Genomic DNA, 20,972 nt, shown 5'->3' on the forward strand with positions numbered 1-20,972 from the left:
TTAAGAATCCGAGCTCCCCAGGTTCAATTCCTGGTCAGGGAACTAGATTCCACACGCCACAACTAAGACCTGGCACAGCCAAGAAAAAAAAATGGTGAATCTGAGTTAAAAGTATATGAGTGCCTTATTCTTTTAACTTTTCTGTATGAAATCTTAGCCTATCAGGCACAAGTTTTTTTATTTATAGGAAATAATACACACAAAGTAAGTTGCAAATTATAGTGCATATTCACATTTCAATTAAGCCTTGAGCAGGTATGTAAAATAATTTTTAAATATCTTCTAAGATAGAAAATTCTTTTTTCTGAAATAAGTTTTTATATAAAGTCAAATCCTTATGACTTAAGGACGGTTTTACAGTCTTAAGTGATTCTAGAAAGTGCTCTTGTTTCACTGTGGTCACTTCCAGTCCATTTTCTTGCAAAGCCAGCAAGGCGGCCTATAAAAGACAAACAATAGGAAATAATAAATATGCTTCACTGTTATTTCATGATATACAGTAATACTTTAAAATCTGAACATAAAAATCTCAGTCTCACTTCACAGAATTTCAATATTCGTGGCAATAAAAACATTAAGCTAAAAAGTTAAAGTGATTAAGTCTTCTCAGTGGACCATCTTTCCTTCTACATTACATTCTAGCCTTAAATGCGGGGGCGGGGGGGTGTCAGGGGGGTGGAGCAGAGTGCAGAACAACTATATTGGAGTATAGATGAGATCAACTATACTCCAATAAAAAAAAAAAAAAAAAGATGAGCGACTGTATTCCTGATCTCAGAGTAGGAGTTTTTAAACAGGACACAGCACTGATCATAAAGAAACAGAAAATGAACAAACCACTGTTATACACAGGCTTCCCTGGTGGCTCAAACGATAAAAAATCTGCCTGCAGTGCAGGAGACCAGGGTTCACTCCCTGGGTCAGGAAAATCCCCTGGAGAAAAGAATAACCCACTCCAGTATTCTTGCCTAGAGAATTCCATGGACAGAGGAGCCTGGCGGGCTACAGTCTATGGGATCGTAAAGAGTTGGACATGACTGAACAATTAACACTTTCACTGTTACACACAAAAGCACGAAAGAACTTCACAGACATAATCTTGAGTTAAAGAAGCAGACAGAAAAGCATACCATATGGTTCCATTAATATAAAGTGCCAAAGCAGCAAAAGTCATCTCCCCAGTGCTAGAAATCAGGACAGTGGTTCTTTTGTGATAGAGGGACGGGGAAGCTTGGTGGGCTGCCGTCTATGGGGTCGCACAGAGTCAGACACAACTGAAGCAACTTAGCAGCAGCAGCAGCAGGAAGGCCCACGGAAAGCTTCTAGCATGCTGATGACATTCTTCCTTGACCCAAGTGGTAGTTATACAAGTGTGTTCACTGTATGTTAATTCAGTGGGCAGTATCCTCTCATTTTCACAAGTTTTTGCTAAGGAAAAACCTACAGTGGCTGACCTTTTTTCTGCCCTCAAGATAAAGTTTAAATGCCTTAGAGTGCCTTACCAGGGACCTGTGTGAGCCGGCCACTGGCCACCCCTTCAGTAATGTCATCCCCTCACCTCCGATCATCTGCACGTTTTATTCCCTGTGCCTCAAACACTCCCCTTCTCTCCCACAGACTGGCTAACTCCCTAATCATCCTTCCACTTGCAATGTACACACACCTTCTCTCAGAAAGCCTTCTCTTATTTTCAAGTCTGAATTGTATTCTTCCTAGCACCCTAAACTCCCCTGACTCACTACATTTTTAAATTCAGTATCACCTCTCGGCACCACCCCCTGCCGCATCAACCTGTAAGCCCTGAAGAGAAGGCAAGGAACCAGAGCGGCTTGTTTCACCTCCCATGGTGCCTCCCTTTCAGTAAATACTGCCAAGTGAATGAAGAGCTGAATAAACCAAGTGAATGAAGATGTGAATAAATGCAGAAATGTGTACATTTTCTTCACTAATTCATTAACTTACTTCTTTGCAGAGGTTTCCAAGATCAGCTCCAGAGAAAAAACAGGTTTCTGCTGCTACCTTTTCTAAGGAAACATCAGGCCCCATTGGCGTGTTTTTTGTACAGACTTTCAGAATAGAAAGCCTTCCCTGGAACAAAATAAAACATAATATGTTTAGAAGCTTAATGTTTGACATAATGTTATATTAAAACATATAGAATTTTCTATATTACAGAGAAAGTATATATATATATTTAAGAATTAAAAAATAAGAATCACTTTTTCTCAAGAGGTAAGAAAGTAAATGTGACATCAAGATAAATTTTAATATTTTTAAAAAGTAAAATAGATTAAAAAAATGTTTTCATCCCTTCAAAATCTGATAAATAAAAAATGCATTTTCTGTGTCTTTCACCACTCACTGCCAGTGGCTCTGGATGAGGACAAAGGGTTTACTGATCCTTTGGCTGTGGATACATTATATAATCTCTGTAAGCTCAGATTTCTCCACTGTAAAATAAGGATGCTCACCCAGATAATCACCAAAACTCTTTAACGCTTTAGGATTCTTCCATTCTAGCTGCAAAATAATTTTGAGGGGACTCCATAAACTCAGTATTTTGAGTCTTCCACAAAGCTGAAATTACTACCATTTTTTAGGCTTATGTTTCTCTGAAAACAGGGCCAGAGTATCCAGCAAAAGCAGATGAAAATGATAATTTATGATGAGCCATTAGATAAGAAAAACACAGAATCCAATATAGGACACACACCATGTACACTTACATCCAGTCAGGAACTCAACTCTGCCGTCTTCTTAGAGCTCAGACACTGATGTGTTATTAGGAATGCTCACACAGAGTAAATGTGCACAGTGATTACCTTTTCATCTGGAGGAGGAATATAAATAATCTTATCTAGTCTTCCAGGCCGTAACAAGGCATCATCTAACACATCAGGTCTATTTGTTGCTGCAACAACGATGACATTGCTATTGAAAATTTCTTGAAACTCTAGCTGAGGGAATATATACAACACAAAGTAACATCAATAAGTTGTTAATTAGTAAATGTATTTTTTTTTAATTACAAATCAGCAGGTCTGTTTGTTTTTAAATAGGAGAATACTGTTCTCTTCAGACTAGAATGCTTACATTTCCTATCCAGACCATCTTCTCAATATCAAGGCACCCTAGAAACAAATTATTAATCAAAGAGCTATACAACATGCACACGGTGAAGGGAGTGATCAACCCCCGTGGGGCATCTCTCACTGTGAGAACTGATGAAAAAAGCTCTACACCACAGCAGAGAACATCTATCTGCTGACCTGAATGCATCTGAGCCCCAGCGAGTGATTACAACTTAAATGCATGACTTGAAAAGACAGAAGCATCTGACTAGCACATAGTATACCTATGAAAAGTCTTGGCTCTCATGTTCTTGAGGAGGGAGATTTATTTTACCTCTTTTTTTGTTTTTTTCTTTACAGAGGCAAAAATATGACAACTAATATAAGTTGCGTGTATATAAATCCAGGATGAAGATTTAAAAAAAATATATCTAAGAGCTGCTACAGCAAGGCCTTACACATGCTAAGCATTCAGAATTGTTGAACTTAATTTTCAGATCAGTTTTCCAGTAATGTGATCTCTCAAAGCAATGAGTTCCCTGTATCTGCAAGTATTTTAGCAGACTGGGTAAACACCTGTCAGAGGCTATAGAAGGAATTCCTGCTTTATGAGAACTGATTAGAACACCTCATGGGTCCCTTCAAATTCTAGTGGCATATCTTCCTAAGGAGCTATAAGACTCTCTTTCTATGGAACAATTTAAGAAATGGGAAATAAGAAACACCAAGAAGAAACAAAAGCTTTGGAAGGAAAAGGATTTCCAAAGGTCACTTTAACTGCATTAGAACCAAGGAAACCTCAACAAAACTGGAAGTTTTTAATTACTGATTATTGGAAATAATAGTCTGTTTTGTTTCATTTCACATAAAACACTACTTTATGAGGATACAGAAATAAGAAACTCCCCTCTCCACTAGCAATATGCAGTTACATTTCTAATCTTAGGAAAAAATTCACATTCACACATATCTAAGATACTTTATTATAAAATTTGCCTCATCTTCCCAGCTAAATCACAATTTTACCAGCTCTGTAAAAATCCTAATAGTCAAACTGAAATTATATAAATGTATGAGATGAATCCAGCATAGGAAAAGATAGTATAGATGCAGTCTGTTTATTGTTGGCCTGGTTTTTGGTGTATCCTGGCTAATAAATACCTCTTCATTTTTTTCCAGCTGCTTGCATTTACCATGTTGATCTGATTTACTTCCTCTTCTCTCTATAGTCTTCAATCCAACACCATCTAATTCATTTAGGAGAACAGAAAGAACACGATCTTGAACATTACATTCTGTTCTGCTGATTGATCGAGAGCCCAAGATTGAATCAATCTCATCCAAAAACACAATTGCTGGTGTATTTGCTCTTGCTTGTCGAAATACCTTTTGTTCAAAAGCGGAAATATTAAAAGGCTATACATCATGCCTTATTCATATGAATGAATGCTTTCTGCATTACTATTTATAATTTTTAAAATATAAAAAGAAAGATTCTAAATGTCTAAGAACTGGGGAATGAACAAATAAAATAAAGAACAGTATTATACAGGGGTTAAAAATCTTATTTTCAAAAAACATTTAATATTACTGAATTTTAAAAGTGGTAACACTAAGCTAAATCACAATAAAGATATATATGTATGTATATGTATATATATGTGAATGGATATATATATGGTGGTTTGGTGGTTTAGTCACTCAGTCGTGTCCGACTCTTGTGACCCCATGGACCGTAGCCTGCCAGGCTCCTTTGTCCATGGGATTCTCCAAGCAAGAATACTGGAGTGGGTTGCCATTTCCTTCTCCAGGGGATCTACCCAACCCAGGAACTGAACCCAGGTCTCCTGCATTGCAGGTAGATTCTTTACCGACTGAGCTATGAAGGAAGCCCGGATATATATATATATAAAAGATGAGTGGATAGTACATAAATATAATGAGTGGATAGGTGTGTGTATATATATATATATATATATATATATATCTATAATGAGTGGATATACATATATAATATCCACTCACTCCCCTGGCTAAGGAAACAAAACGACAAAGAAAATTCACCGAAATGTTAACAGTAAGTAGAGAGACTGTGGAGGATTTCCTATTTATACTTTTCTATATTTTCTAAGTTTTCTATACACAAACAGGTATAACATTCTTAACAGGAAAAATAGCCAGTTACATTTAAAAAAATAAGGTTTATCCTTAAGGCATGAAACAAAAATTCAAAAGTAAACTTAACTACATGAGGGAAAATAAACCAACCAACCTGAGACAAGATTTTCTCTGAATCTCCAACAAAAGGCGAGAAGAGATCAGCTCCGCTCACTGAAACAAAAGAGCAACGACAGCTGGTGGCCAGGGCCCTCACCAGCGTGGTTTTGGCGCACCCAGGGGGCCCATATAGGAGAACTCCCTTTGGTTGGGTCAGGCCCATCCTAACAAATTCCCGAGGGAATTTCAGAGGCCATTCAATGCTCTAAAAGAACACAAAAAGAGAATACAAAAGGAGACAGTTGTTTTAGTATAATGTGGAAAAAAAAAATTCAATAAATTCATTCAACAATCTTCAGCTACCTGCTATGAGCTGGATATAGGGTCCAATCTCCACAGAGCAGCCAGTGAGCTTATGACATAAGTGAGGTCACATCACTTCCTGCTTAAAATCTTTCAATGACTTCTTGTCAGAATTACAATATTCAAATCCAAATTCCTAACTTATCACTGCTTACAAGGCCTAACATAACCCATCACCCGAACACCCCACAGTTTGTTCCCATCTCAGGGCCTTTACTTGCTAGTCTCTCTGTTTGAACACTCCCTTGCGCTCTTTATATGCTATTCTGCATCACTCAGGTCTCCACTCTACAGTCATTTCCTTGGAGAGGTCTTCCCTAACCACTGTAGTTCAAACAGACCTTCCTCTTCCTAGGAACTCTATGCTACTATCCATTTTTTATTTTTGGAGCACTGACTCATTTGCTGTCTGAAATTACTGTATTCCCATGTTGAGTTTGTCATTCTGCTCTTGCCGGAATGTAGGCAAAGTTCACCTCTAAATCCCCATCACCTAGAATGACACCTTCACAAAGTAGGCACTCATTAAATGTTAGCTGAATTATAAACAAATCCTCAATACCTCTGAGGTAGATGGTTTTGTTATCATCATAATTTCAGAGATGCAGAAACTCAGGCTTAAAAAGTGAAGTAACTTGCCCAGGTCTTATTACCTTATTGTGAGTGAGGTAGCAGAACTAAGACTAATCCCAGACAGTGTAGGTCAAGAGCATGAGTTCTTAACTACTGATACATTGCCTCTACAAAAAAAGACAGACAAGATCCCCGTACTAGAAACTCCTATTGTAACTGGGGAGACAGGCTTAAAAACTACCAACCAGGCCAGAGTAGGGCATTCCGTGGACAAGGAACAAATATATACAGAGACACATCAAACCATCCAGTTCATCTCCCAGTGGAAAGCAGAACAGAGTGGAGGACGTGGGAGGCAAGGAGTGATGGAGCTGAAATGGAAGTAGGAATCAGATCACACTGGGCCTTCACAGTTTTAGTCAAAAATGAGGAAGCAGTATGGAGAATGAACTAGAAGGAAATGAAACCAGAGGGAAGGAAACTACTTAGCAGTGGTCAATGAGTGCAACGACTCAGGCTACAAAAATAATAAGGCGGGATGTGTCACAGGCAGCAGAGATCATGTGGTTGGGATGGACTTGAAACATACAGTGTAAGTGTAGTGTATGCAGGGGGGAAGTCAGAGGGGAAGGTACATGACATGCAACATGACATCCATTTAGAAGACAGGTCTCTGACTTAGGGGATGGGGCAACTGGCTGTCTTCACTGCGAGAGGGAATCCAGCTGTAGAGATGGAATTGGTAAGTTGAACTCTGGACATGCCATGCTGAATCCGAGATCCCTGGAAGTTATTTAGTAGGCAGGGAGTTAAGTAGTTTTGATGGTCAAAAGAACTAGCTGCACTGGATATAAAGATTTCTGAGTTAGCTGCTTTCAGGAGACAGCTGAAGCCTGGGACACACTTCAGGAGATGAGAGAGGAAGGACTCACTTAGAAAATGCAAAAAGAGGACTCTTGGGAGCTTGGAGAATTAACATTTAAAGTAAGGGAGAGGAGTGCTCAAAAAGGTAGGAAAGCCTAACATCTCAGAGCTAAAGGAAGACAGTGTGTCTCACAGGAAAGTATGGCTATTTTGTGAAAATTAAATGAGAGCATATAAAAAAATTAGAGCATATTTAAATGTGCTTTAAGAAAATAGGAGATATCAAGGGAACATTTCATGTAAGGATGTGCACAATAAGGGATAGAAATGGTTAAGGACCTAACAGAAGCAGAAGAGATGAAGAGGTGGCAAGAATACACAGAAGAACTGTACAAAAAAGTCTTAATGAGCCAGATAACCAGGATGGTGTGGTCATTCATCTAGAGCTGGACATCCTGGAGTATGAAGTCAAGTGGGCCTTATGAAGCATTACTATGAACAAAGCTAGCGGTAGTGACAGAATTCCAGCTGAGCTATTTCAAGCCCTAAAAGACGATGCTGTTAAAATGCTGCACTCAATATGTCAGCAAATTTGGAAGACTCAGCAGTGGCCACAAGACTGGAAAAGGTCAATTTTCATTCCAATCCCAAAGAAGGGCAATGCCAAAGAACGTTCAAATTATCATACAATTGTATCATTTCACATACTTACAAGGTTATGCTCAAAATCCTAGACTTCAGCTGGCTGAAGTGAACTGAAAACTAGATGTACAAACTTGATTTCAAAGAGGCAGAAGAAATCAGAGATCAAATTGCTAACAGTTGTTGGATCATGGAGAAACTAAAGGAATTCCAGAAGAACATTTACTTCTGCTTCATTGACTATGCTAAAGCCGTTGATTGTGTGGATCACAACAAACTGTGGAAAATTCTGAAAGAGATGGGAATATCAGACCACCTAACCTGCCTCCTAAGAAATCTGTATGCAGGTCAAGAAGCAACAGTTATAACTGGACATGGAAAAACTGACTGGTTCAAAATTGGGAAAGGTATACAAGACTATATATTGTCACTGTGCTTATTTAACTTCTATGCAGAGTACATCATGTGAAATGCCGGGCTGGATGAAACCCAAGATGGAATCGAGACCACTGGGAGAGGGATACCCCTGACGTTCAGTGGTTAAGACTCCACACTCCCAAGGCAGGGGCCCTAGGTTCAATCCATGGTCAAGGAACTAGATTCCACATGCCACAATGAAGATGGAAGGTCCTGTATGATGCAACTAAGATCCAACACAGGCAAATACATACATACATACATATATATATACACACACACACACACACACACACACATATAATACATACACACATATAAATATGTATAAAGATTACTGGGAGAAATATCAACAATCTCAGATATGCAGATGATACCACTCTAAAGGCAGAAAGTGAAGAGGAACTAAAGAGCCTCTTGATGAGGGTGAAAGAGGAGAGTGAAAAAGCTGGTTTAGAACTCAACATTCAAAAAACTAAGATCATGGCATCTGGCCCCATCACTTCATGGCAAATAGGAAGGGAAAAAGTGGAAACAGTGGCAGATTTTATTTTCTTGGGCTTCCAAAATCACTGTGGACAATGACTGTGGCCATGACTTAAAAGACGCTTGCTCCTGGAAAGGAAAGCTAAGACAAACCTAGATATCTATTAAAAAGCAGAGATACCTCTCAGCCGACAAATGTCTGTATAGTCAAAGCTGTGGTTTTTCCCAACAGTTGTGTACAGATTTGAGAGTTGGACCATAAAGAAAGCTGAGTGTCAAAAAAAGGGTGCTTTCAAATTGTGGTGCTGGAGAAGACTCTTCAGAGTCCCTTGGACTGGAAGAAGATCAAACCAGTCACTCCTAAAGGAAATCAACCCTGAATATTCACTGGAAGGACTGTTGCTGAAGCCAAAGCTCCAAGACTTTGGCCACCTGATGCAAACAACCGACTCACTAGAAGACCCTGATGCTGGGAAAGAGGGCGGGCAGGAGGAGAAGGGGGTGACAGAGGATGAGGTGGTTAGAGAGGAACATCGACTCAATGGACATGAATTTGAGCAAACTCTAGGGGATGGTGGAGGACACAGGAGCCTGGTGTGCTTCAATCTGTGGGGTCACAAAGAGTCAGACATGACTTAGTGACTTAGCAACAACAATAAAATGTGCCTATCCATGGATACAAGGATTCCAGGGTTCACTGTAGATACAGCTCCTAGTTAAGATAAATAAATTATAATGGATACTTAGAAATTAGTCTTGTGTGTGCTCAATTTGAGAAACCTACTTTCTTATGGCAGGATCACCCAAAAGGGAATTGGAAAAATTAATTTCCGGAACTGCAGCGCAGGTAAGAAAATCCGGTGAGCTGTGACCCTCCACAGCCACTGTGAGAATCAGTATCAAGTAACTACTCAGGCCAAAGTGACGGTTAATTATAAATTTGCGTTTTTACCAGTCTCGGGGTAAATTCAGGCCTATGAATGAAGGATTTTTACTTATACAGTCTATGATCTAAGAATCAGTTTTACATGTTTAAATGTTAAAAAAAAAAAAAAAAAAAGACTATTCTGTGGTGTGAAAATTATGACTTCAGTGTCTATAAATAAAATCTCATCAGAACACAAATACTCATTACATATGACTGCTTTTGTGCTGTGATAGCAGAGTCGAATGACTGCAACAGAGATCATAAAACCTAAATTATTTACTCTCTGGTCCTCCACAGAAAGAGTTTACTGATCCTTCATCTAAATTAGAAACTCTTTAGAGCAAAAACTAAACAAAAAGGTGAAGAAAGAAAGTATGAAAAATGGCATTTGATGTCTGCAGAGTCCAGTTAAACAAGGACGGAAAAGCGATCATTAGACCCGGATGTTAGGTTCACATCAGTGAAGGCAGCCATGTTTCAGTGCCACTTGTTTACAGCACAAATGCATTACACTTAGACCGTCCTACTCTACTGGCTTAAGCAGAGTCTCTATCTCACCTGCTTTAATTTCAGTTTTACATCTTCAAGGCCACCAATTTGCTCCCAGCCAACAGGTTTGATGTCTGTCACTCCAATGACACTTCGAAATGATGAGGGTTGGATCTTTTTAAAAGCTTCAAGGAAGTCTGTTTCATCAATCGTCGGATTGTCCTGGTTCTGAAGTAATCCACCCCAAAAAGCAAAATCAAACCAAAAATCAGGTGGGCCTTTTTTGTGGCACACAAACATGATTACTTTTTTACTGTGATCCTCATTTGAATTTATACATCTATTTTTTTGTCACTATAAAGAAATTTATAATACATGGTATGAAAAAACTAAATGTCTCCCCAACTCCCACCAATCTTCATCCCCAGAGAAAGTCAACAGTCTCCTGTATATTCTTCCAGTATGTTTATGACATATGTATATCCTTTCAAAGAGAGACACAAATGGGACCATACCGTACACATTAATTTGTACTTTTTCATCTCTCAGGAATCTTTTCATGTCCACGAATACAATAATACCTCATTCTTTCTGACAACTGCATAATATTGCATGAGTATTTTAATGACACCCTTCTGTTGAACAGAGGTTTTCCAGTCTTTTGGTACTAAACACAAAGCTGCAACTGAATGTCTTTGTACACATGTTCAAGTATTTTATTTAAGACTTTCCTCAAAATAGAATTACTGTGCTTAAGAGTATGCACACTTACAATTTTCATAGCTACTATTAAAATGTGCTCCAAGCTGTATCAATAATATGAAGCTGTTTTCCCCACACCTCTCTAACACTGGACATGACCAGACCTTAAATGTCTGCCATTGTGACAGAGGACATGGTGTTTACTATTGCGTTAAGTTTCTTCAATCGAGAGTGAGGTAAAAGGAATAATGGAATTAGAAAATAAATTTTGCAACCATTACAGTAATGGCTATTTGAGGCAAGAATCATCAGTGGATGCCAATCTAGGGGAGAGAAAGTCTGACGGGGAACAGGATGGCTGCATTGTCTTAGAGGGTCTCCTCACAGATTTCTTATTAGTTGCAAGGGGAAAAATAACAACTCCAAAGCAGATAAACTGGACCAACGCTTGACTAGTTGATCGCACCAGTCACCCACGAGAGGCACCCCCAGTGAGGAGTAGGTGGTCACACTATGTCTCCACAAATGACATCCTAAGGAGGACACACTAACATTTAATGCAGTGTTCCTATTGGGCTTGCATAACCTGAACGTAACTAGGAGGAAACAGATACACCCAAACTGAGAGATGCTCTATAACATCACTGACTTTAAATCTTTAAAAATGTCAATGTCAAAATGTCGCACACACACCAAGAAAGTGCTATGGAAACGTTCAAAATTAAAGAAAACCAAAAACTAGACATAATATATTATCCTGGACTAAATTCTACACTGAAGGAAAAGGGTGCTACAAAACGAAACAGCCAGCAAAATCAGAATAGGGACTGTAGATCTGACAACATTTTGATCACTGTTAAATTTCCTGAATATAATGAGATTATACATACTCGTTCATAGGAAATGGACACTAAAATATTAAGAGACAACAGGTTAAGATGCATGCAACCCATTTTCAAATGATTCAGAAAAAAAAAAAGAATGCGTATATGTATACAGTTGACCCTTGAACATCATGGAGGTTAATCTGCATTTAAGTACAGGAAGCCCAACAAATCTGTTGTTCCCCACATCCGTGGGTTCAGCCAGTCCTGGACCGTGCACTACTTGCAGGATTTACTATCAAAAAATATCTACGTATAAGTGAACTAGAGCAGTTCAAACCCATGTTGCTCAAAAATCAACTGCATATATACAGAGAGACAAACAGATGAGAGAAAACAAAGGAGGATAAAGCTAATATGGCAAAATGTTAAAAACTTGTCAGTTTGGATAAAGGAATTAGCAGGAGTTCTCTACCTTCAACTCCCCTTGAAGTTTTGTTTAATTTTTTAAATTTTTTCCCTGAAGTTTTAATTATTTCAAAATAAGTTTTTAAAAGAGAAAGAATCAAAAAAGACTAATCTTTAAAGAAAGTTGAGGATTTTTCATGTTTATTAGTCATTTGTAATCCTTTCACCGTCAACTACCAGTTCATCAGTTCATATTTTACTACACATTTTCTCTTAGATTGGTCTTATTGCTTTGTAAGACTTCTTTCTATACCAAGGAAATTGGTGTTTTGTCAGGGGCTGGCAGTATTTTTCCCAGTCTGTCTCGTGTCCTTGCCTTTGTTTATAGTATTGTTTGTTTTGCTTTTGAACTTGTCATCTTTTTTAAAAATAGTATTGTTTTGCCATTCTAAAATGCTCAAATCAGTAAATTATCTTCTTTTTGGCTATTAAAAATTCATATTTCTATTTGTAATATCTGTATTATATTTAAGTATTTAACCTTACATCAAATTCTGAATATTTAGTTGTCCCAAAATTTCCATTTTCAATAACAAACTATTTTATCCCATTTATGTAAGATTAAATAAGTGAATATGTATATACAGAGCTATTCTTAACAGTGTTCCTAAAAATGCTAATAATTATAATCTCTGGGAGATGAGCTTTCAGACAATTTTTATCTTGTTTAATTTCTCACAAATAATGTTATTAAATAATTTTTTTAAATAGCATCTTTTTTTTTTTACTAGCTAACAGTATCAGATATTGGGTAAATGAATACTAACACACTTTAGGTGAACACCAACTAACATTTGAAAATCCCATTTACACTTCCAGATCATTAGTGTGTATATATTACTCACTTGATTTTCATAACCCTTTCAGGCAGATAAAATCCTTTCCCTTCCATGTGTATATGTTTATGTGTTAAACTGTACTTCCAATGCTTTAATAGACATACTTGACAAAAAGCTGAACAAACTCTAATGTGTCCTCATCTACCCTGTAATAGAGGCAGCAACAGCTCCTCAGCTGCCTGGAGATGGAGAAAGAAATAGATGGAACCAGTACCTGCCCAGATGCCTCCGTCCATTCTTCCTTTTTGCCTTTCTTTTTTCCACTTCCCCTGGTTGTTTATGAACTCAGCCATCACCTGTGCTAACTATGGCTGGGCAGGCCCTCCTGAAGTAGCAGTGGGCTCCACCCTAGGACAACTGCAGCTGGCTGGACCACCTAAGCCAAGGTGCTTTAGGTCAAACCTGGAACTTCAAAGCAGAGGGAATTCTAAATGTAAACCTCTGTTTCCACATCCTGTACTCTTGTCCTCCCTTCAAGAGGCATATATTCTCACATCTTCACACATGGGCCTTGTCATTAAATCTTTAAGCACTTCTGGTTCTAAACCCCAAAGATGAGGACTTAAAGTTCATGTAATTCCTTCCCTACCTTCAGTGTAAGAGTAAAAATAAAGGAAAAGAAGATGAGGAAGGATATAAATTAATTAGGTAAAAATGTTTTCAAAATCTAGGATAAATCATCCTTTTATGGTTTAAAAAAAAACAAAAAAACCTCAAAATTAGGAGTAAGATCAAAGGACAATTTTAAGTGTTACAACAGAACCCCTAGCACAATGAAATTAATTTTTTTCTGGAGGAGTTTAGGGACTCAGGATGACTTATTACATACAAAGTGAACAGCTTTTCCAATCTATAGTGTTGAAAACTACTATATTTAAGTTAATATCCCAACTATTTTTTCAAAAGGCACTCATGAATTAAGGATTTAAATGTCAAAGATGAATTTAAGTAAAATTCCAGGCACTTAATCTTCTCCAGAGTAAGAAAAGGTTCTTTTCCCTACAAGATGCGTATTGATAACAAAGGGAAAAACAGTATCTTAACAATAGGGAATCTCAGAGATAACCACCTTATCTAAGATATCAAATCAGTAACAGGACAAAGATATATCATTTCTACCTAACAGACACAATGAGAAGAACACAGTATCATTTCTGGAATATTTCTGCCAAAAATGCAAAACCTGAATCAAATCATGAGAAAATATCAGTCAAACCTACACTGAGGAATATCCTACAGAACAACTGAACTGTACTCTTAAAAATAATTAAAGTCATAAAAGAAAGACTGAAGAAGTTTCTAGATTAAAGATTAAGAAACCATGACAACTAATAAATGCAATGTGTAATCCTGGATCAAAAAATATTTTTTTTTCTTTTAAAATTTTTGCTACAAAGGAAATTAATGGGACAAATGGTAAGGTTTGGATAAGGTCTATACAGATTAAGTAAAAGTTGGTATTAATTTCTTCATCTTGATTATTGTTTGTACTATTGGTTAGTCTGATTTTAGGAAATAAACACTCAACTTTTCAAAGCTATGTGGGCATTTTGGCTGCATTTGAGAGTATAAGTATATATACATAAACATTCATACACATGAAGAGAGTATGATAAAGCAAAGGGGGTAAAATGTTACATTTGAAGAATCTGGGCGAAGAAAATGCAAAAATTCTTTGTCCTATTTTTGCAACTTTTCTCTAAGTCTGAAGTAGATTCAAAATAAAACGAAAATTTTAAAGACACATGTTTGATTCTTCTGGGGTCACAGTGTCTTTTTCCTTATTGCACTGGGCTTTAACACTAAAGAGTTAGTATGGGAGAACGGGAACATGCCCTCGGCCGACCTAGAGAAGTCAGCTCTCTGTCCCCACTTTCAGTCATACACTATTTATATATGGAATTCAGATGTAAAAATACATATAAGAAACAGATGTCCAAGGTGTCAAAAGTTTCAAGAAAAGGTACTTACCACTTTTTTAAGTCCCCAAATTAACTTGTTACATTAATAAAAGGGTTAACGTAAGTCATAAACCAATATTTCTTACCTTCTCACTATGAAGCAGAGCCTGCATGGCAGCCTCCCTACAGAGTGCAGTCAGGTCTGCGCCAACATAGCCAACTGTCATTTCTGCAAGGAGGTTCAAATCAACTTGACCAGAGATAGGCATCTTTGAAGTAATCACTTGTAGAATTGCCTTTCTTTGTCTAAGAGTGGGAGTTCCAATGACAACCTATGTGCAAAGCAAGAAAAGAAAACATTTACAGCTTAAAAATATTTTTTTATCCTCACAAATATGTATAATAATTTAGCGAACAAATATGGAACTATTACTAGGTACTCTTAAGTATGTATCTTAGATTCTGAATATGAGAAAATCCTTATTTTCAAGAGTGAAAAAGCTGGCTTGAAACTCAACATTCAAAAAACTAAGATTATGGCATCCGGCCCCATCACTTCATGGCAGAAAGAAGGGGAAAAAGTGGAAACGGTGACAGATTTTATTTTCTTGGGCTCCAAAATCACTGTGGACAGTGAATGCAGCCACAAAATTAAAGGACGCTTGCTCCTTGGAAAGAAAGCTATGACAAAAATCTAAATGGCAAATGAGAAAGCAGAGATATCACTTTGCCAACAAAGGTCCATATAGTCAAAGCTATATACAGTCAGCAAAAACAAGACTGGGAGCTGACTGTGGCTCAGATCATGAACTCCTTATTGCCAAATTCAGACTTAAATTGAAGAAAGTAGGGAAAACCACTAGACCATTCAGGCATGACCTAAATCAAATCCCTTATGCTTATACAGTGGAAGTGAGAAATAGATTCAAGGGACTAGATCTGACAGGCACTAGACATAGTGCCTGAAGAACTATGGACTGAGGTTTGTGACACTGTACAGGAGACAGGGATCAAGACCATCCCCATGGAAAAGAAATGCAAAAAAGCAAAATGGCTGTCTGGGGACGCCTTACAAATAGCTGTGAAAAGAAGAGAAGCAAAAAGCAAAGGAGAAAAGCAAAGATATAAGCATCTGAATGCAGAGTTCCAAAGAATATCAAGGAGAGATAAGAAAGCCTTCCTCAGTGATCAATGCAAAGAAATAGAGGAAAACAACAGAATGAAAAGACTAGAGATCTCTTCAAGAAAATTAGAGATACCAAGGGAACATTTCATGCAAAGATGGGCTTGATAAAGGACAGAAATGGCATGGACCTAACAGACGCAGAAGATATTAAGAAGAGGTGGCAAGAATACACAGAAAAACTGTACAAAAAAGATCTTCATGACCCAGATAATCACGATGGTGTGATCACTGACCTAGAGCCAGACATCCTGGAATGTGAAGTCAAGTGGGCCTTAGAAAGCATCACTACAAACAAAGCTAGTGGAGGTGATGGCATTCCAGTTGAGCTATTTCAAATCCTGAAAGATGATGCTATGAAAGTGCTGCACTCAATATGCCAGCAAATTTGGAAAACTCAGCAGTGGCCACAGGACTGGAAAAGGTCAGTTTTCATTCCAATCCCAAAGAAAGGCAATGCCAAAGAATGCTCAAACTACCGCACAATTGCACTCATCTCACATGCTAGTAAAGTAATGCTCAAAATTCTCCAAGCCAGGCTTCAGCAATATGTGAACCGTGAACTTCCAGATGTTCAAGCTGGTTTTAGAAAAGGCAGAGGAACCAGAGATCAAATTGCCAACATCCGCTGGATCATGGAAAAAACAAGAGAGTTTCAGAAAAACATCTATTTCTGCTTTATTGACTATGCCAAAACCTTTGACTGTGTGGATCACAATAAACTGTGGAAAATTCTGAAAGAGATGGGAATACCAGACCACCTGACCTGCCTCTTGAGAAACCTATATGCAGGTCAGGAAGCAACAGTTAGAACTGGACATGGAACAACAGACTGGTTCCAGATAGGAAAAGGAGTACGTCAAGGCTGTATATTGTCCCCCTGCTTATTTAACTTATATGCAGAGTACATCATGAGAAACGCTGGGCTGGAAGAAGCACAGGCTGGAATCCAGATTGCCGGGAGAAATATCAATAACCTCAGATATGCAGATGGCACCACTTTTATGGCAGAAAGTGAAGAGGAACTAAAAAGCCTCTTGATGAAAGTGAAAGAGGAGAGTGAAAAAGTTGGCTTAAAGCTCAACATTCAGAAAATGAAGATCATGGCATCTGGTCCCATCACTTCATGGGGAATAGATGGGGAAACAATGGAAACAGTGTCAGACTTTACTTTTTTGGGCTCCAAAATCACTGCAGATGGTGACTGCAGCCATGAAATTGAAAGACGCTTACTCCTTGGAAGGAAAGTTATGACCAACCTAGATAACATATTCAAAAGCAGAGATATTACTTTGCCAACAAAGGTCCATCTAGTCAAGGCTATGGTTTTTCCAGTAGTCACGTATGGATGTGAGAGTTGGACTGTGAAGAAGGCTGAGCGCCGAAGAATTGATGCTTTTGAACTGTGGTGTTGCAGAAGACTCTTGAGAGTCCCTTGAACTGCAAGGAGATCCAACCAGTCCATTCTGAAGGAGATCAGCCCTGGGTGTTCTTTGGAAGGAATGACGCTAAAGCTGAAACTCCAACACTTCGGCCACCTCATGCGAAGAGTTGACTCATTGGAAAAGACTCTGATGCTGGGAGGGACTGGGGGCAGGAGGAGAAGGGGACAACAGAGGATGAGATGGCTGGATGGCATCACTGACTCGATGGACGTGAGTTTGAGTGAACCCCTGGAGTTGGGGATGGACAGGGAGGCCTGCTGTGCTGCAATTCATGGAGTCACAAAGAGTCAGACACGGCTGAGCGACTGAACTGAACTGAACTGATGGTTTTCCAGTAGTCATGTACAGAAGTGAGAGTTGGACCATATAAAGAAGGCTGAGTGCCTAAGAAATGATGCTTCCGAACTGTGATGCTGAAGAAGACCCTTGAGAGTCAGTCCCCTGGACTTCAAGGAGATCAAACCAGTCAATTCTAAATGAAATCAACCCTGAATATTCACTGGAAGGACTGATGCTGACGCTGAAGCCCCAATAATTTGGCCACCTGATAAAAAGAGCTGACTCATTAGAAAAGAACCTGCTGCTGGGAAAGACTGGAGGCAAAAAGAGAAGGGAGTAAGAGAGGATGAGATGATTACTTAGCATCACTGACATGCTGCTGCTGCTGCTAAGTCGCTTCAGTTGTATCCAACTCTGGGCGACCCCATAGACGGCAGCCCACCAGGCTCCCCTGTCCCTGGGATTCTCCAGGCGAGAACATCGGAGTGGGTTGCCATTACCTTCTCCAATGCATGAAAGTGAAAAGTCAAAGTGAAGTCGCTCAGTCGTGTCCTACTCTTAGCTACCTCGTGGACTGCAGCCTACCAGGCTCCTCCGTCCATGGGATTTTCCAGGCAAGAGTACTGGAGTAGAGTGCCATTGCCTTCTCCGATCACTGACATGAGTTTAAGCAAATTCCAGAAGATAGTGAAGGATAGGGTAGCCTGGTGTGCTGTAGTCCATGCAGTCACAAAGAGTCAGACATGACTTAAGTGACTGAACAACAGCAACAACTTCAGGAAGTTTTTATTTTGTTATTTTTGAGAACCTTATCACATTCTGCTGCTACTGCTGCTGCTAAGTCGCTTCAGTCGTGTCCGACTCTGTGGGACCCCATAGACGGCAGCCTACCAGGCTCTCCTGTCCCTGGGATTCTCCAGGCAAGAACACTGGAGTGGGTTATCACATTCTAGGTCCAGTAAACCAGAAAGTCTATGTCCCTGCCCTTATGGAGCTTATTCAGCAGACAGGTATTAGATGGTGTGAAGAAGAAATCCACTCAAGTTCTAAACAGATTATGCTAAAGTCTGCAATTATCAGCTGTCTCTTTATAATCCTACCACAAAGTTCAAACATCACAACCACCATTCAAACTAACAGAAATCAAGAATCAATTTAGGCCTGAAGTTTATAAAATAATACTTGAATATTTGAATATTTTGAATATTCAATCTTCCTGGCAACTAAGAGAGCAACTGTGGTACAGGATGCTGGCATTCAGACAAGGAATGCATAAATCTAGATAGAAGAGTTAACGTCTGCTTTGCTTTAGTTCTTCCCTGCCTTCTTTCTTATTTCAACACATTTGTTTCTTGAGGCTATCCTTCTACTTTAGATTCTCATTCCAAATCCTAAGAGTTTAATAGCTTGTAGTAGTCCTTAAAAACTAACGCTACTGATAACAGTATTCATTCTCAGGGCCTGCACAACAATCCCAAACGGCCCCCTGGCTTCTCAGAGCAATTTGACTCTGGGAGGGAAAGGGTCCTGGCTCGCAAATCATTTGTAAAGCAGAGAACGGGTTCTCTAAATAAAAGCCCCATTTCAGTCTCCTTGACTTCCAAAGCTAAGTGGGAAACGCCTCGGGGCAGCCAACCAGGGCCAGATGAGGCCGGGTTCAGGGGCAATGAGCTAACTGGCTTAGCCTTTATTTACCTCTCGGTCGAACCTCCCAGGTCTGCGCAGCGCTGGGTCTAGAGCATCCGGCCGGTTGGTGGATCCCACAACCACCACCTCGCGGTCCTCACCGATGCCGTCCAGCAGCGTCAACACCTGGGCCACCACGCGGCTCTCGGGGGCTTGGTGTGGGCCGCCCCGCCGGGGACACAGGGCGTCCACCTCGTCCAGGAAGAGGAGGGTGGGACGGCGGCTGGCCAGCTCCCGGGCGCGCTTGAAGATCCGCCGCACATTTTCCTCCGTCTCCCCGGGCCGGGCGCCCTGCAGCGCTGGGGCGCTCACCGCCAGCAGCTCCGCGCCCGTCTCCCGGGCCACTGCCCGCACTAGCTGGGTCTTGCCCACCCCCGGGGGGCCGGCCAAGAGCACCCCGCGTGGCACTTCTAGCCCCAGCGAGGCCAAGGCGCGGGGGGTAGCGGAGCGGCAGGCGGAGGAGCTCCCGCAGCGAGTCGGCCGCCTCCGAAAGGCCCCCCAGGGGCACCTCGGGCTGCGGCTCCTCCTCCGACGGAGGCACCTCGCTCAGACTGATGTGGGTGCGAGGGGTGACCAACCCAGCAGGATTCGGGCTGGGCGCCCCGCTAACGATGTGCAGGGCGGCCACTGGACCCGGAGCGCCTGGAGGAGCGGCCACCACGTAGCCCTGAGAGACTGGACGGTTCCTCAGCAGCTCCTGCACCGCCTCCAGCACCGCGGCTGGACTCGGGGCACCGGACGCGCCCGCTTGCTCCCTCAACTCCGGCCACACCGCGAGGCTCCGAAGGGGCGGGCAGGGCACTAAGCGGAGTCGGTTCAGGTTAATAATCCCCCCAGACCCCGGCGCCCCCACTGCCGACCCCGGGCTCGTGCACTGCGGGTCCAGCTGCACAAAGCCGTCCGCTCCATCCCGCCGCGGCCAGGCGGTGCACAGGCAGGAGCCACCGTCAGGCAGCGAGATCTTCACCGCCGAGCCCAGGTGGGCGCCTAAGGCGCGGAGGGCGGTAGGGCCCAGACGACAGCGCTGGGTGCCCCGATCCCTAGTATCTACGGGTAGCAGCTTTAAGGGAGGTCCTTCCGGAAAGGAACCCGAGTCCGGAGCCATTTCTCACGAAAGACGCAAAACCCAGGAAAATCGGGTAGGAATTCCACCGGGCCGGAAAGACCTGCACACCGTGGCCGGAAGCAGGTGATGCGCATGCGCCAGGGAAGCCGCTGATGTGAGTCTCCTAATAGGTGGAAAGGACCAATAGGAAGTTAGACTGTTAGACAATGATGAGACCGTCAAGATAGTTTGCCACGGTGTTGGGTTTGGTAAAATCTTGTGGCCCTTTTTATAGCTTTGCAGACACTATGACGAACTTCTAGAGTCCATAGTCACTTACTGACCTCTGCTGTCTGTTTCCAGCTCCTAGGTTGGAACAACCTAAAAGGAACCAGGAAATTATACTGAGAGGAGATCCTTAGATGGGGAAATCACCAATTAAACCCTGTTTTCTTCTTTCTCTTAATCCTAGTGCTTTCTATTCTCTTTGAAGAACAAAGACTGTAAATTCAGACTTCTCAAGAAAGCTTTGTAATTTCTAAAATTTTTA

General features: G+C 40.7%; 1 protein-coding gene across 1 annotated transcript; it reads right to left on the bottom strand.

Annotated features, from left to right (window-relative positions):
• Positions 1–105: 105 nt before the first annotated feature.
• On the bottom strand, positions 106–20,585 carry SPATA5L1 (spermatogenesis associated 5 like 1). Its single transcript, XM_027554106.1, is given in 9 exon segments — positions 106–439; positions 1,963–2,088; positions 2,823–2,957; positions 4,233–4,457; positions 5,344–5,553; positions 10,120–10,278; positions 14,931–15,116; positions 19,387–19,815; positions 19,817–20,585. Coding segments are annotated over 9 exon segments (2,304 nt in total). The 5' UTR covers positions 20,483–20,585; the 3' UTR covers positions 106–271.
• Between the last annotated feature and the right edge of the window lie 387 nt (positions 20,586–20,972).

The sequence above is a fragment of the Bos indicus x Bos taurus genome, chromosome 10, assembly GCF_003369695.1.
Source record: "Bos indicus x Bos taurus breed Angus x Brahman F1 hybrid chromosome 10, Bos_hybrid_MaternalHap_v2.0, whole genome shotgun sequence".
NCBI classification, from domain to species: Eukaryota; Metazoa; Chordata; class Mammalia; order Artiodactyla; family Bovidae; genus Bos; species Bos indicus x Bos taurus.